This window comes from Lycium ferocissimum, chromosome 3, assembly GCF_029784015.1.
Source record: "Lycium ferocissimum isolate CSIRO_LF1 chromosome 3, AGI_CSIRO_Lferr_CH_V1, whole genome shotgun sequence".
NCBI lineage: Eukaryota > Viridiplantae > Streptophyta > Magnoliopsida > Solanales > Solanaceae > Lycium > Lycium ferocissimum.
In genome coordinates this window covers 12,502,982-12,520,877 of record NC_081344.1, presented here as the reverse complement: position 1 = coordinate 12,520,877, position 17,896 = coordinate 12,502,982, and the positions used below count along the sequence as shown (strand labels likewise).

The 17,896-nt window shown below is 34.9% G+C and overlaps 2 protein-coding genes across 4 annotated transcripts; both read right to left on the bottom strand.

Moving 5' to 3' along the window:
* Positions 1-3,214: 3,214 nt before the first annotated feature.
* On the bottom strand, positions 3,215-4,273 carry LOC132048702 (uncharacterized). Its single transcript, XM_059439399.1, has one exon. It carries the CDS (start codon positions 4,271-4,273, stop codon positions 3,215-3,217), a length of 1,059 nt encoding a protein of 352 aa, XP_059295382.1.
* Positions 4,274-4,713: 440 nt separating this feature from the next.
* Positions 4,714-17,036, bottom strand: LOC132049751 (uncharacterized). Of its 3 annotated transcripts, none has more exons than XM_059440671.1 (5): positions 16,548-17,035; positions 16,084-16,353; positions 15,406-15,730; positions 14,342-14,411; positions 4,714-5,340 (listed from the first exon to the last, which is right to left on the bottom strand). In XM_059440671.1, the coding sequence occupies exons 1-5, from the start codon at positions 16,806-16,808 to the stop codon at positions 5,124-5,126; spliced, it is 1,143 nt and encodes a 380-aa protein (XP_059296654.1). In that variant the 5' UTR covers positions 16,809-17,035; the 3' UTR covers positions 4,714-5,123. The 3 variants fall into 3 exon arrangements, with proteins under 3 accessions (XP_059296654.1, XP_059296655.1, XP_059296656.1); XM_059440672.1 differs by having other exon boundaries at positions 14,342-14,408; positions 16,548-17,034; XM_059440673.1 differs by lacking the exon at positions 4,714-5,340 and having other exon boundaries at positions 13,773-14,411; positions 16,548-17,036.
* Positions 17,037-17,896: the final 860 nt, after the last annotated feature.

Genomic DNA, 17,896 nt, shown 5'->3' with positions numbered 1-17,896 from the left:
GGTGGTCTTTAATTTTGTCCTTCGCCTAATACTCCGAGGTTCTGGATTCGAACCCCGCCCTCAGTAAAAAAAAAAAAAAAAAAAAATCGCAAGGCAGAATTTTGAAGGTATAAAGAGTAGACCGATTTTAACGGAGAATGATTATACAAACCACAAACACTTATACAGAGGTGAATATAGCAGAGAGAGATGATACAAATAACTAACACCTATACGGAGGTGCATTAAGCCAACAGGAATACATACAAAGCAGGAGTATCGCTTCTTGGAACTTGAAAGGTTAGAATTTTCAAGTGGTTTCTTTGTACAATTGCACATAGCACCGCGTACATTTAAGAAGTCTCGTAGGCAGCGGATAAATTTGCAGAATAAGATAAGGGTTCAGTAACATTGTTGTCCTTCAGTTTATACATGTTCTTCCAATCCAGACTTCCCTATAACTTGATCTATATTAGTTTCCTTTTCTAAGTTGTGACGAAACATCTTCTGTGTGTCTAGCAAATATAAGTGTATGCCAAACAAAATAGTTACACCAACCTGATGGGGCAGAGTTTGTTAAGGCATAGTTTGCAGGCAAACTCTGCCTTAAGGCTGAGTTTTGCAAGCAAACTATGTCTGATGGGCCAGAGTTTGTAGGCAATCTCTGCTTAGCGAATTTTTTTTTTATAATTTTTGCCTGAGCAGGAGTTCGAACCAGGAATCCTGAGGTTTTAGGTGAAGGACAAAAGTTAAATACTTTTATTTTGATGGACAAAAATTAAAGACCACCCCAAAATAAGGGCATTACTGCGAATTGCCCAAGAATTAGTACTTACCTACTACAAAATTTAAGATTGACCATTTTATGTTTTAGTTGATAACATACAGCTTTACATTTTCTGATAGGCCCCAACATACCGCAACGTTGTTAAAATAATCACTTGTAAAATAAAGCTCAGATGTCAACATATTTATCAATTTTACCATGCAATGATGTATGACTAAGAGCCTGAAAAAACGGCAAGTTATAAAGATAGGGATAAGGCATAGAAACACACCCAAACTATGACGAAATTGTCATGAATTACATACCTAAACTATGAGAGAGTTCTATAATCCCCTGAACTTATTTTTTTCATGCTCTTAAAATTTGTGTAGTACACCTACTGTGCCAAGTCAGCAATAGGTGTTTAATAGGTACAGTTTGCATAAATCATGTGTTCAACAAGTTACAGTTTTAATTGAAGTGTCTAAATAAAAAATTATGTCAATTTTAGTGTATCATATGTATTGAGCCCTAAAAGAAATATACAAACATGAAAAACCACATCATATATAGCGAGTGTCAAAGGCGCATGGACGTGGTCACTCTTTGCTGAACATGTCAACCGGTACTGCTTGACAAAATAGAACCAAGTAGGTGGTGTTTAAAATCGAAAAATTATGGGGGCCCATTATCATGAAACCTTCCAACTGAGGAAATATCATGGACCATATCTCTAGCCTGTATATGATTCTCGAGTAGTAGTATAGTAGTGACCTTACTAAATATGTCTTAGCTAATTGAGATATCGAATTAAACATGAATCAACTTACGTCCTAATTCCTAGACATAACAAAAGGCGTAATTCAGAAAAAATTTGCAATATATTTGTCCACTGCGTTGGTCAAGGGCCACCAACTCAAGTACTGGCACACAAAAAGCCAAAATGAATGAATAGTATTTGATGGTTCACTTCATCCACAATAGTATTTGATGGTTCACTTCATCCACACCACACAAATCAGAATTCGTTCCCTTTAAGCAATACGAACCATGCAACATCTCATACACATACCACGTCTACTTTTTCTGGAGATAGCGCCGGTCCGTCAGTAGGAGTGTTATCTCATACTTAGAGCCGTTTTTTTTTTTTTTAATAAGCGGTCTAAATCAAAATACATATTACCTTTTGTTTGTCTGGTTTTCGACGTGGAACGTCGGAACTGAAGAGTGGTTAAAGAAAAGAAAGATTCATTTTTTTTAAACGTACTAAAAATGAAAGTAAAAACAAATTGAAACGGGGGAGTAATATTTAAACATTAAGATATTTTATTTAAATTCAACTATTAAATACTTAGATATTTGTAATTTTTAATATTAAATTTATTTGTTACAAAATAACAAATTCAGAGAAAGTTCTAATTAATAATAGTGCTATATCAATAAGATATTAGAAAAATAAATTTAATATAATTGTCGGTGCTAATTACTAGTTACTCCCCGTTCAAAAAGAGAGCTCATTTACCCTTTATTTATTTTTTTAATTAAAAAGGAGTGCCCACTTACCAAATTTAAAAAGAATTAGTTTTTCAGGTTTGTCTTATTAAGTGTTAAGTGATCATATCCCAATACATGTTTAATTAGAGGCATTTTAGTCAAATTACATATTTTTATCTAGAAATCAGTATTTCCTTAAGGTGTCCAAATGGTTAATTGAACACTCTATTTGAAGCGGAGGGAGTAATGACTGACATAAAGATGGTTGTGAATGTTGATTCGCTGTCTTGGTTGGAGGTAGCAAACAGTAGCGTACATAGGATTTTTCATAAGCTGTATCGATTACAAAAGAGACATTCAAAATATCAATATCACATTTGTAGGTAAGAAATAGTCCTGACTCATCGGTTAAGTTCACTTTTAAGCTACAAGAGGTCATGGGTTTGATACTACGTAACCACAATTTTAAGCCACAAAAAGTCATATTTGTCAAATATATGTTCAGGTTGAGGTTTGAACCTCCAACGATACTCAATGTCAAGGGTGTCACTTTCTTTCCATATATCATTTATACATAGTATTAATATATGTATTTACCTTCACCTCAATTACCTTCTAGGTGAAGGTAATCGACAATAAAAATGGTACGTTAATAGTGATGGTGATAACTATGGTAGTGTGGAATGATGATAAGAGATAACCATGGCGGTAACTTAATAGTGCTAATACCCCTGTTTATTGGTTGACAAATTGCTAACTTTTAAAAATCCTTTCAGGAACTCCTAAATTGGCCAAACAAACACCAAAAACAAAAAGGAAGTTGTTCACGGACGAACAATATGGTCAAAATGCCAGTGTGGCGTCGCATGTGCTACGCTGATAAGTGAACAAGATCTTTAGGCAACTTACCTCTCTTTTCTGAACAAGATCTTTAGGCAACTTACCTAATTCTTTAATGAAAGTGCAAGTATATTACTACAACTGTACACGACGAGGTTTCATTTCTTGAAATGTTTTTATAATAACATCATTAGAAATCCTATTAAACACATCTTTTTCTACATAAGGTACCAAGCAACCACCAAAATAACCCTCATTCATTCGACTCCGCAAGTCATTGTTGATAAACTTCATTATCGAAAAAGCTCTTTCAACGGATGCAGTGGCAACTGGCAAAAGCAAGGCAAGTTTCACTAAGCGGAATACAAGAGGATAATTTGAATGCTTCTTTGTCTGAACTAATCTTTTTGAAAGATCACAAAGTCCTTTTAGATCGGAGAACCTTTCATCAAGATCACGAACATCAATAATGTAACTCGCAAGTTGATTCTCAAGAGGCCCCATACTAAATTCATCAAAGTCATCAGGATAATGTTCAGCCATTTTCATTATTTTCTTGAGAACAAAACTAGAAAATGAGTCAATTGGATTTAAACAAGCAATTCCATGAAGCAAATCAGTCGTTACTTCATCAAAACGATAAGAAAGCTCCTGAATTTGCCAATCAATAACTTTGCAAAACACTTCAACATAATAATGGGGTGAGACAGTACTACCAGCAAGTTTACGCCGTGATCTCAAAGAGGTAAAGTATGGCTCATCTAAATTAGGTACCAAAATTTCATATTTGATACAAAATTTAGATACTTTATTAATAAGCGAACCCCATTCTTCCTCCCTTAACTTTTGCAACCTTTTCTTTGCTACTTGAACAAGTAGCATGGCATTTGCGATATCTTGCTCCTTTTTCTGTAAGCATTTGTTAAGCTCATCTGTGATTGCTAAAATATCTCTCATCAAATGCAATATGAACGCAACATCAAATGTTTGACATGCTCTGAGAAATCTCATTGCCTTGGCACTTTCATCTGGGCAATGTGAATCAACAACAATATCATCTAGTACATCAACAATTGAACCAAACATAAGAATAAAGTTACTAAAAGATTTGTAGTGGGATCCCCAACAAGTATCACAAGCTCTAGTAAGACCAAATTCTTGGTGCAAACCTCTACCAGTTTCCAGTTCACCCATATCTAATGCCTCTTGAATTCTTTTCTTTTAGATTCTCGATATTCATCCATGCATTTAAAAGAAGCTCCCAACATATTCAAAATACTCGAAACTAATAGTACAAGCTCCCCCACTTCAACACACTTTTGTGAAACCGCAACAAGACTTAGTTGAAGTTGATGAGCAAAGCAATAGTGCTAATATTCGCTAATACCCCTGTTTATTGGCTGACAAATTGCTAGCTTTTACAAATCCTTTTAGGAACTCCTGAATTGGCCAAACACCAAAAACAAAAAGGAAGTTGTTCACGGACAAACAATATGGTCAAAATGTGCCAGTGTGGTGTCGCATGTGCTATGCTGATAAGGGAACAAGATCTTTAGGCAACTTACCTCTCTTTTCATATACTTTTTGACTCTAAATACAGATTTATCAAAAAGCCATTAAAGATGGAACATGACAAATCAAAAGACAATAATATTTGGACAGGGATAACTAGTACATAATTAATGGTATAATTATTGATCAATTCCCCTGCCATACAAAAGTGAGAAATTAGGTTGTAGCTCTAAGCACAACATGACCCAACCTCTTTCCTTCTCCTTTTCATCACTTGAAACTAGAAAACTTTTATTCTTTCATACTAGCAATTCTCTAATTTAAAACCAAACTAGGGACTATTCTTTTTTGAGCCCTAAAACTACCCAATAAAGACCTGTTTCTTTTGCTGCTAAACATTCTTAAAACCATCATAACTATCTTAACTCTATACTTCCCCAAATCTCCCCTATCCAGAACTAATAACAAAATCTGCCCTGCTTCTAAAACTTCAAGTCTTCTGTTATTTCATTCTTCAACAATCATTTATTGGTTAGTAAGTCCAGTCCTGAGGAAGAACAAACTCTTGTGACATTGATGCTGGCTGTGAGTAAGTATTTTCCGTCCTGACATTACGTCTCTGTTGAGCCACTGCCATATTATTCGGATATTTCGAACCACTAGCCAAAGTTAAGCCGCTTTCGCCATTATAAAATCTGGCTTGAACACGAGGCTGCGACCGAGCATCCATAGCTTCTAAATTCAAGTTCAAGGCCTGGACCACTCTATCTGGCAGTAAAACTGTTGAACACCCTGCTAATTTCCAAACAAAAATTTTGCATACACATCAGCATAACAGAACAAAACCAACAGAGAAACAAGGGCATGTTTACATCAGTGAATAAATGAAGAAATTAGAATCTAAACAAAAAAGGATAATGAAATCTGAGTCAAACCGATTAGCTGGGTACTAATTTGAATCTTTCTTTGATGTTCACACCCACCCAAAACACACACAGACCAATTGAAAAGCATCCATATGACTAGACGCTGACACTAAAGAACAGCCCAAAACTAGGGTCATCTTCCACTATCAGCGCCATTAGACCATCAACAAACATTAATTAAAAAAAATAATTAAGACCCAATCTTCTCCATTAAGTAAACGTAAGTCTACATCCACAGGGGCTGTTTGGTTCGCCGACTAGATTATTCCAGGATTATAGCCCCGGATTATTCCAAGATTATAATCCTTCGACTAATTTATCTCACTTAGGAGGTGGAATAAAATCATCCCAAGTTTGATTGGATAAATTGGAATATTCAGGATTAAATTTATATTGTGTTCAATTAATGGAATAAACTTATACTTGGACCAAACAATATAAATTTAGTCCTAACTTAATCCTGAAATACTCCACCTTATTCCGCGTACCAAACCACCCTATAGGGTCAAACCAAGTGGTAATACACATAACCACTTCACTAATCAATGACATAAATCAATTAAATATCTACTTCTGAGTTATGACTAACACCACAACCGAGATAGCGTGATATGCAGTGTGGATGGTTCAGCTAGCCGAGGGTGGTATGCGCACGAGCCCGGAGCTCGGATGTCTCGGCGAGCCTTGTTCGCAGGTCCCCCGTCGGGCGGCGGGTGGTCGTGGCCGGCTCATGCCGAGAGGGGCTAGTGGCGAAAGGATAGGGACTGATCACAAGGGGGTAGGGCCAGAGGGGGTCGTGGTATAGTAGATGAGCATGACGACCATACACCGAGTGCCCAACTCCGGCCCGGCAGCCTCGTCGAAGCCGTAGATCCCGTCGGCTTCTACCGAGTCGACTTCGGGAGATCCCGTCGACCTCTACCTACTGTCGACTTGCAGCATCCGTCGACACCGTATTTACGCCGGGATTTATTTTCGCATCACGTGTTCGCCGTCGCACGATAGCCGCCGTTTCGTCGTCCACGTGGTGAACGGCTAGCTCGTGATCTACGGGGTGGCACGGAGTCGGACTTCGATTACTTATTCGAGGACTTCGATATGTCTCGGCTCAGTGAACTGCTCGGCTCCGGGAGCCGTCTCGGGAGCCCTCCTCACCCCACCATCTCAGGAGCCCGTCGACACACAGGTTTAATTTTTTACAATAAAATAATGTATTAAATTAATTTTTTATATGTTATTTTATGTTTACTTTAGCATAGAACTAAACTAAATTGTTTATATGTTATTTCAGGTTCATTCTTACCGCACTTTATGGACCCGACTCCCAGCTCAAAGACTATCTACATCTCCGCTCCGGGGCCCACTCGTGAGACCACCGAGGAGGCAGCTCTACGAGCCCTCTAACCGGCCATCTCAGGAGCCCGTCGACACACAGGTTTGATTTTTTACAATAAAATAATGTATTTATTAATTGTTTACATGTTATTCCATGTTTAGTTTAGCATAAATCTAAACTAAATTGTTTATATGTTATTTCAGGTTCATTCTTCTGCACATGTGGACCTGTCTCCTGTTGAGATTGAGTCATCTCTTGAAGCTCACATTTCGGCCATCGTCGTCTCCATAGGAAGCATGTTTTGAACAAGCCCCCTAGAAAGGGAACGCAGGATGATCACGCCATACGACGTGTGCGTTAAGAAAGAAGGGGATGGAGATGATGGTGAGGGTGGTGGGGTTCGTCTTAGGCCTAAGGTTATTCTAAAGGCTCTCACATGTGGGACCTAGGGGGATGGAGACTGTGTATTTGTAAATAAAATGTACATTTTATGTTAATATTTTTTTTTTGGTATTATTTGCTTAATGATAATTAGTTATCTTAGTTTTTATTGTTGTTTAATAATAACTAATGCGACGTCCTAAATTAATCAAAATCCTATAAAATAAAACACTTAAACCTAAAGATAACAAGTTTTCAAACAAACAAAATTTACTTCGGGGCACTTTACAACCCCTAAAATGACTATCCAAATGTATAGGTATACTTGATGCGTTGAGCCTACATTATTGTTCGCAGAAAAAGATATCAGGTTCTATATAAAATATTGATATTCCGGCGTTTTTAAACATGAATAATCTTTTGCCAAAGTACGGAAAAAACGTGAATTTCAAAACTTTTGGCCAATGAATAAAGGGTTGGGAGTTTTTGTTAGAGAGGTATTGCGCACTAATTTAGTGCGCAAAAGGCATTTTGGTAACTTTTTTTTTAACTGGGGTATTTTGGTACCTTTGGTCACTTTTTGGGTTATTTAAGTTGCGGACTCCACGTACACAGGGGCGGAACGTAACATTTGATAAGGGGGTTCAAGAAAATATAATGAAAAAATAAACACGCGAAAAAATCAAAACAAACACAATTTTCTATTGAAAGTGCAAGTATATTACTACAACTGTACACGACGAGGTTTCATTTCTTGAAATGTTTTTATAATAACATCATTAGAAATCCTATTAAACACATCTTTTTCTACATAAGGGCAACCACCACAAAATAACCTCATTCATCGACTCAAGTCATTCTTGATAAACTTCATTACCGAAAAAGCTCTTTCAACGGATGCAAGCAAGTTGGAAAAAGCAAGGCAAGTTTCGATAAGCGGAATACAAGAGGATAATTTGAATGCTTCTTTATCGAACTAATATTTTTGAAAGATCACAAAGTCCTTTTAGATAGGAGAACTTTCATCAAGATCACGAACATCAATAATGTAACTTGCAAGTTGATTCTCAAGAGGCCCCATACTAAATTCATCAAAGTCATCAGGATAATGTTCAGCCATTCTCATTATTTTCTTGAGAACAAAACTAGAAAATGAGTCAATTGGATTTAAACAAGCAATTCCATGAAGCAAATCAGTCGTTACTTCATCAAAACGATAAGAAAGCTCCTGAATTTGCCAATCAATAACTTTGCAAAACACTTCAACATAATAATGGGGTGAGACAGTACTACCAGCAAGTTTACGCCGTGATCTCAAAGAGATAAAGTACGGCTCATCTAAATTAGGTACCAAAATTTCATACTTGATACAAAATTTAGATACTTTATTAATAAAGCGAACCCCATTCTTCCTCCCTTAACTTTTGCAACCTTTTCTTTGCTACTTGAACAAGTAGCATGGCATTTGCGATATCTTGCTCCTTTTCCGTAAGCATTTGTTAAGCTCATCGTGATTGCTAAAATATCTCTCATCAAATGCAATATGAATGCAACATCAAATGTTTGACATGCTCTGAGAAATCTCATTGCCTTGGCACATTCATCTGGACAATGTGAATCAACAATAATATCATCAAGTACATCAACAATTGAACCAAACATAAGAAAAAAGTTACTAAAAGATTTGTAGTGGGATCCCCAACAAGTATCACAAGCTCTAGTAAGACCAAATTCTTGATGCAAGCCTCTACCAGTTTCCAGTTCACCCATATCTAATGCCTCTTGAATTTTTTTCTTTTAGATTCTCGATATTCATCCATGCATTTAAAAGAAGCTCCCAACATATTCAAAATACTCGAAACCAATAGTACAAGCTCTCCCACTTCAACACACTTTTTAGAAACCACAACAAGACTTAGTTGAAGTTGATGAGCAAAGCAATGAACAGAATGAGCCGATCTACTCTGTTGCCTAATCAACATTTTAAGGCCATTGATTCTACCTTGCATATTACTTGCCCCATCGTAACATTGTCCATGTACATAAGAAAGACTCAAGGAGCGTTGAGCAAGTAAATTAACAATTGCTTCTTTTAGAGATGATGCACAAGTATCTTGAACATGAATAATGTCAATAAGTCGCTCCATCACAAATCCCATTCTATCAACATATCGTAAAACAACGGCCATTTGATCCTTGCGTGACACATCAAAAGATTCATCAACCAAAAAGGCAAAGTAATCACCATTTAATTCTTTTATGATAGCCTTAATTGTTTCAATTTTTCACGTGATCACAATTTCTTTTTGAATCATTGGAAAAGTCATCAGATCATTTTGTGGAGCATGTTTCAATACAAAATCTTTAATGTTATCACACCTTTCAGAATACCATGAAAGAATTTCAAGAAAATTACCTCTGCTAAGTGATGATTTAGATTTATCGTGATCCCGAAATGCCAATCCTTGATTCAAAAGAAGCCTTGCAACATCAACTGAAGCAATTAAGTGGAGCCGATACTCATGCTTAAACTGATTATCTTGCCTCACAAGTGCAGATTGAATAGATTGTTCTTGTCGCTCTAGATCTTCACAATTCTTTCTTGCCTGATTATGAATGCTATTTCTGCCACCAACATGTTTAAGACTCTTCCTTTTTTGCCAACTCTTAAACCCTATGGTCGAAAATACATCACCCCCACCTTGATGAATAGTATCGTCTTTAAATAGATAGCAATTCAAACAAAAGAGTGCATCTTTATTTTCACTATACTCCAACCAATTAGAATATTCAATAAACCACTAAGGATTAAAAAGATGCATGTATCTAGAAACTTTTGTTTTAGGATACTCTTTAAGCCGAGGTTGACAAGGACCTCTCCTAAGGTATTCTCTTCGAATAACATCACGATGATTTGGATGAAAGTCCAAGATTTGAGTTCCCAAGATTTGAGTTCTTTCACCCGGATCATGCTTTAAAGAATTCAAATCAAATTGCTGAGAAGAAAGCAATGGTACTTCTGAGTGGTTGACATTTTCTTCTGGATTAGGTTGATCACGAGAGTCCAAATTTGATTTTGGAACTTTGGTAAAATAATTCTTCACTGACTTTTGAGCCTGAATTATAATAAAAATTTAGTTAGAATTAAAGGCACAATGTCGATCTTAAAAGTAAATAAAACAATCAGTAACCTTAAGCATATCCCAGTTCAAATGCCCAGAGATTATCCTATATTATAAAAACCTACCAAATGTCTCAAAAAGCAAGAAAACAACTTAACCACAATCCAGCACACATAAAAGGGAATTGATAACTAAATAAAAATCTACACTTTGATTCTTTTATCAACTAAAAATAAATATTTGGAAGACCAATTTTGCAAACAAACAACATTTAAGAATTAAAACAATTAAGGCTTGGGGTTCATGGATGGAAAATGGGTCAGCTACCCATTTCACAAAATGGGTTGATTAACAACTAACAAGAAACAATAATGGGTTTGTTGTGATTTTGAGTATGGTAAAAAAATAGGAAAAACTACATATATATACATGTTAAGTAGAAATATTTACGAAACGTGACGATAGTTTTCCTTATTTACGAAATATAATGATATATTATGAAACATGACGGATTTTCATATATTTTTCATTTTTCATTTTTTATTTTTTTCCAGAAAGTATATATATTTTTAAAAAAATATATTTTTTAAATATATTTTTTTTTAAATTAATTTTTTTGCTCAAAGTCTTAAAAAATTACCTCAATTTTTTGTGTATGAAAGCTGTATGAAACATGTATGAAATGTGTATATGTGAGCTAAATTTTTAATATAATTTTCATACACAAAATTGTGAGCGAAAACTTTAAGCCTTGAATATTGTATGAAAGTTGTTACAATGTTGTTGTAGTTGTAAAACCTAATATGAACTTTATATACGAAAAAAGTGTTTGAAATTCTAAGTCTTGAGCGAGATATACACATTTCATACCATTCTCATGCATGAGCCTTGAGCGAGATATACACATTTCATACGTTCTTCATACAGAAAATTTGAGCTAACTTTTTAAGCCTTGAGCAAGATATACACATTTCCTACACAAAAATTTGAGCGATTATTTTAAGTCTTGAATGTTGTATCAAAGTTGTATACGATGTTGTTGTAGTTGTATTAATTTTACAAAAATCTAACATGAACTTTATATATGAAAATATGAGCGAAATTTCAAGACTTGAGCGAGATACAAATTTCATACTGTTTTCATACACATAATTTTGAGCTGGTTTTTTAAGCCATGAACGAGATATACACATTTCATATAGTTTTCATACACTAAATTTTGAGCGAATTTTTTAAGCCTTGAACGAGATATACACATTTCATACAACTTTCATACATATATTTTTGAGCCAAAAAAAATTTTAAAAAAAAAAAAAAATTTTTTTTTAAAAATAAAAAAAATATTTAAAAAAAAAAGAAATTTAAAAATAAAATTAAAAAATATTTTTTAAAAAATATATATATATATATATTAAAAAAAAAGCATGTTTTGTATAAGGTTTATAATGTTATATTTTGTTAATGTAAAACTATAGTTACGTTTCGTAAATATTTCCCCTTAAGATGTATATATACGTAGTTGACCCTAAAAAATAAGAGAGAAAAAAAAAACGAAATGGGCCCAATGCAAAGTGTAAAATCGAAAAACTATGGGGGCCCATTATCATGAAACCTTCCAACTGAAGAAATATCATGGACCATATCTCAAGCCTATATATGATTCTCGAGTAGTAATATAGTAGTGACCTTACTAAATATGTCTTAGCTAATTGAGGTATCGAATTAAACATGAATCAACTTACCTCCTAATTCCTAGGCATAACAAAAGGCGTAATTCAGAAAAAAATTGCAATATATTTGTCCACTGCGTTGGTCAAGGGCCACCAACTCAAGTACTTGCAAACAAAAAGCCAAAATGAATGAATAATATTTGATGGTTCACTTCATCCACACCACACAAATCAGAATTCCTTCCCTTTAAGCAATACGAACCATGCGACATCTCATACACATACCACGTCAACTTTTTACGGAGATAGCGCCGGTCCGTCTGTAGGAGTGTTATCTCGTACTTAGAGCCATTTTTTTTTTAATAAGCGGTCTAAATCAAAATACATAATACCTGTTTTCCACGTGGAACATCGGAATTGAAGAGTTGCTAAAGAAAAGAAAGATTCATTTTTTTTAAACGTACTAAAAACGAAAGTAAAAACAAATTGAAATGGAGGGAGTAATATTTATACATTAAGATATTGTATTTAAATTCAAATATTAAATTATTAGATATATTTTTATTTAATTAGATATTTTTATTTTTAATATTAAAATTTGTTAAAAAATAACAAATTCAGAGAAAGTTCTAATTAATAATAGTGCTATATCAATAAGATATAAGAAAAATAAATTTATATAATGGTCGGTGGTAGTCACTAGTTACTCCCCGTTCAAAAAGAGTGTTCATTTACCTTCTTCTTCTTTTTTAATTAAAAAGAAGTGTCCATTTACCAAATCAAAAAGAATTATTTTTTTCAAATTTGTCTTATTAAGTGTTAAGTGATCATATCCCAATGCATGTTTAATTAGAGGCATTTTAATCAAATTACCTATTTTTGTCTAGAAATTAGTATTTCCTTAAGGTGTCCAAATGGTTAATTGGACACTCGTTTTGAAGCGGATGGAGTAATGATTGACAATGATGGTTGTGAATGTTGACTCGCTGTCTTGGTTGTAGGTAGCAAGCAGTGGCGTAGGTAGGATTTTTCATAAGTTGTGTCGATTATAAAAGAGACATTCAAAATATCAATATCACACTTGTAGGTAAGAGATAGTCTTGACCAATCGGTTAAGTTCAGTTTTAAGCTACAAGTGGTCGTGGATTTGATACTACATAACCACAATTTTAAGCCACAGAAAGTCATATTTGTCAAAAATATGTTTAGGTTGAGATTTGAACCCCCAACGATACTCAATGTCAAGAGGTGTCACTTTCTTTCCATATATAGTTTATACAGAGTATTAATATGTGTATTTACCTTCACCTCAATTACCTTCAAGGTGAAGGTAATCGACACTAATGACTAAAAATGGTACGTTAATAGTGATGGTGGTGATGGTGATAACTATGGTAGTGCGGACTGACGATAAGAGATAACTATGACGGAAACTTATAGTGCTAATATTCGCTAATACCCCTGCTGTTTATTGGTTGACAAATTGCTAACTTTTAAAAATCCTTTTAGGAACTCCTAAATTGGCCAAACAAACACCAAAAACAAAAAGGAAGTTGTTCACGGACGAACAATATGGTCAAAATGCCAGTGTGGCGTCGCATGTGCTATGCTGATAAGTGAACAAGATCTTTAGGCACCTTACCTCTCTTTTCATATACTTTTTGACTCTAAATACAGATTTATCAAAAAGCCATTAAAGATGGAACATGACAAATCAAAAGACAATAATATTTGGACAGGGATAACTAGTACATAATTAATGGTATAATTATTGATCAATTCCCCTGCCATACAAAAGTGAGGAAATTAGGTTGTAGCTCTAAGCACAACATGACCCAACCTTCTTTCCTTCTCCTTTTCATCACTTGAAACTAGAAAACTTTTATTCTTTCATACTAGCAATTCTCTAATTTAAAACCAAACCAGGGACTATTCTTTTTTGAGCCCTAAAACTACCCAATACAGACCTATTTCTTTTGCTGCTAAACATTCTTAAACCATCATAACTATCTTAACTCTATACTTCCCGAAATCTCCCCTATCCAGAACTAATAACAAAATCTGCTCTGCTTCTAAAACTTCAAGTCTTCTGTTATTTCATTCTTCAACAATCATTTATTGGTTAGTAAGTCCAGTCCTGAGGAAGAACAAAATCTTGTGACATTGATGCTGGCTGTGAGTAAGTATTTTCCGTCCTGACATTACGTCTCTGTTGAGCCACTGCCATATTATTCGGATATTTCGAACCACTAGCCAAAGTTAAGCCGCTTTCGCCATTATAAAATCTGGCTTGAACACGAGGCTGCGACCGAGCATCCATAGCTTCTAAATTCAAGTTCAAGGCCTGGACCACTCTATCTGGCAGTAAAACTGTTGAACACCCTGCTAATTTCCAAACAAAATTTTTGCATACACATCAGCATAACAGAACAAAACCAACAGAGAAACAAGGGCATGTATACATCAGTGAATAAATGAAGAAAATTAGTAGGCGTTTGGCCATAGATACCAAAAACAAATTCACTTTTTTTGGAATTTTTGAAGTTGGAGTTGGAGTTGTGTTTCGCCATAGTTTTTGAAATTCTAGTTTTTGGTGAAATGCAATTGTAAAAAAGTGAAAAAAGTGACATTTTTTTGAAAAACAAATTTTTTGAGTTTTTGGTATTTATGGCCAAACGCCCAAAAGCGAAAAAAGTGAAAAAAAAATTCCGAAAAAAGTGAATAATTTTTATGGCCAACGGGACCTTAGAATCTAAACAAAAAAGGATAACGAAATCAGAGTCAAACTGATTAGCTGGGTACTAATTTGAATCTTTCTTTGAGGTTCACACCCACCCAAAACACACACAGACCAATTGAAAAGCATCCATATGACTAGACGCTGACACTAAAGAACAGTCCAAAACTTGGGTCATCCTCCACTATCAGCGCCATTAGACCATCAACAAACATTAATTAAAAAAATAATTAAGACCAATCTTCTCCATTAAGTAAACGTAAGTCTACATCCCCAGGGGCTATTTGGTTTGCCGACTAAATTATTTCAGGATTATAGCCCCGAATTATTCCAGGATTATAATCCTTCGACTAATTTATCTACAAAATAATCTCAAGTTTGATGGGATTTCAAGATTAAGTATGGATTAAAGTTATACTGTATTTGATTGACGGTGATAAATTTATACCATCAATCAAACACAGTATAAATTTTTATCGCAGACTTAATCCTGAGATAGCCCATCTTATCCCGCGTACCAAACGACCCCATAGAGTCAAACCAAGTGGTAACACACATAACCACTTCATTAATCAATGACATAATTTAGTTGTTAATATCTACTTATGACTAACACCATAACAGGGGGGGCAAAAAAGGTACCTGGTTTCTTTCTTGTTTCAGTTTGTGTCGTCCCAATTCTTCTGGGCAAGAAAACACCAGTTCCAGCACACTCCCTTTTAGGACCTGGATTACCCAGAAAAATAGCGCGCATGCCCAAGCCAGGCTGTTGCTGAGACTGAGACTGTTGCAACTTAGACCAACCAGAAACTGAAGAATTCATCTGCCTAGCAGCTCCACTTTGGCCTCTGCTGTGAACCAATTGCTGGTGGTTCTGGTTCACCGGATACTGCTCAAATCCACCTTTACCCGACCCGAACACTGCTTGTCCTTGCTTCAACATCTGTTGTTGTTTCAATCGCTGAAACTACATTCATAAATAAGCAAACATATAAGTTACATGGAAGAAAAATTAAACGAAAAGGACAAAATCAGTGGACTATAGCAGCATAGCTACACTGTCACTTACAATACTACTGCTCCTCTAGTCCAAAATAATTGAGGTTTTAAGCCTAAGACACATGGATTAAGAAATTTACTAACTCCTAACAATTAAGAAGAATTTGACTAAACTACCCTTAATTATAATTTTCATTTCTTTTTAGGTGAATATGAGAATGAGTCAAAAAGAGAACTAAATACTTTATTGATTTTGTTTAGAGCCTAAAATCTCAATTATTTTGGACAAGAGAGTAGTAATTACATAATATTAAAGCTTACTTGAGCAACTTGCAACTGCTGGTAAGAGAGCGAGGGCTGATTTAAGTTCAATGACGCAAGACTTGGCTTAGAGTTTTGTGTAGCTACAGAGCCTCTGCTGGTTTTGGTCTGATAAAGTCCGTCAGCCGCATAAAGCTGATCAAAAGCCCCACTGCTTCCGTTCACCGGCGGCGGGGAAGAGGCATGTGAAGGGCAGTTTGGGCTTCCATGGCCTGAACCCTGCTTGCACCCGCATAACGTAGATTGTGGCGAACCTGACAAACTCCAACCCTACAAAAACAACAACAAAAAGAAACAAACCTTAATCAAACAAAAACAGACAAGAGGGGTTGTTCAGGTGGAAAACACCCTCCACCTGCAGTTTTAAGGTTGTGAATTCGAGTCGCCCAGAAAGCAAAAAGGTGGAAGCTACTAAGTAGGGGTAAACAAATCAATCAAAAACAGGAAAAAGAATCAAAAGATACCTTTGTGTTTCCGTAGCCGAAACCAGAGTCCTGATGAAGTGTAGAGTTAGCCATTTTGTGAGTTAACCACTCTTCTTCATCACTCTCTGTATCCACTGACCCAATCACAGACTCAACGGGTGAACTCAGATCCGAGTGAGGTCCAAACGGGTTAAACCCGGGTCCAAGGTACTTGTTTCTCTTGAAGTCTATGAGAAGGTCATCATCAGTAAGAAACTGTGAAGGAAGCCAAAACTCATAATCATCCAACTTATTCTCCATCTCAACAATTAAATGAAAGAGTAAAGAATCACAGAAGTTGGATGGGGTTTATTAAAGAGCTTTTAAGGTTGCTGCTTCTTTAAGGTATAATAATTATAGACACAACACATTACCCCTTGAGAGAAACAGTGAAGTAAAGAGATTGTAATGAACTATGGGAGGCAGCAAGTTTATATAATGAAGTGCAAGAGAGAGAAAATGGGGATATGGTGGGGTTGGAACAAAGGTGTTTGGAGTAGCCATTTTTATATCCACTTGCTGTGTCAGTATTAAGTGCCAACTAGCAAATCCGAGACTATTAAATGCACCCTATTGCATTTTTTGTGATAATGTATGTGTATGTATTGAATAGGACAATATTATTTCTTTTTTTTTTAATTTCACACCTGAATTATCTGTGGGGTTAACATCTCAATTTTGAAGAGATGATACATAAATACTAAATAGAGTAAGTTTTTAATGAAAATAGATTAAATCAAAAGACCTAAATTAGGTTAAAGTAGTTAAGAAATATCCTAATTAATGTTTTCTTAAAACACATGCATGTAAAAGATAAATACAATAAATAATTTGAGACGGAAGAAGTATTTATCTTAAAGTCTGACTAATTTGTATTTGTGCCAAAAGTTTAAGTTGATCCTTTATCTCCCGTAAAAGGTCATAGCTCGTCCCAAGCTTATAAAAGGAGAAAGTAAACATGTCAAGATTTCTACAGACTTTCATTGTGAAAGTCATTTTGAGTGATAAAATATTCGCTACCAAAACGATTTCATTGCTTGGAGTTCAAATTCGAAATCTTAGTTATAGATGGAAGGGAACATAGGTTACAATATTATTTGATTTAGTTATGAGGGAAAAAATTAAATATTACAATAGTTAAAAAGTTTATTTGATAAAAGAGTGTTACAATCAACCTTCAAAGTAGGAATAATTCAATTACCCTTTAAATTATGAATAAAATGAATTGAATTATTATCAGCTGATATAATTGTGTACAATGATTAATAAGTATTCCATACAGTAAAAACATTGTATACAAAGAGCATCATGTGAGTTATAAAAATGGAAAAAAGTATTAAACATATATG

Excerpts from the sequence above, each read along its gene's own strand:
- LOC132048702 (XM_059439399.1), bottom strand. The coding sequence starts at position 4,273 with ATGGGTGAACTGGAAACTGGTAGAGGTTTGCACCAAGAATTTGGTCTT.
- LOC132049751 (XM_059440671.1), bottom strand. The coding sequence starts at position 16,808 with ATGGAGAATAAGTTGGATGATTATGAGTTTTGGCTTCCTTCACAGTTT. Across the intron at positions 16,354-16,547 it reads TCGGCTACGGAAACACAAAG|GGTTGGAGTTTGTCAGGTTC; the intron begins GTATCTTTTGAT and ends TTGTTTTTGTAG. Across the intron at positions 14,412-15,405 it reads TGAAACAAGAAAGAAACCAG|CAGGGTGTTCAACAGTTTTA; the intron begins GTACCTTTTTTG and ends TTTGGAAATTAG.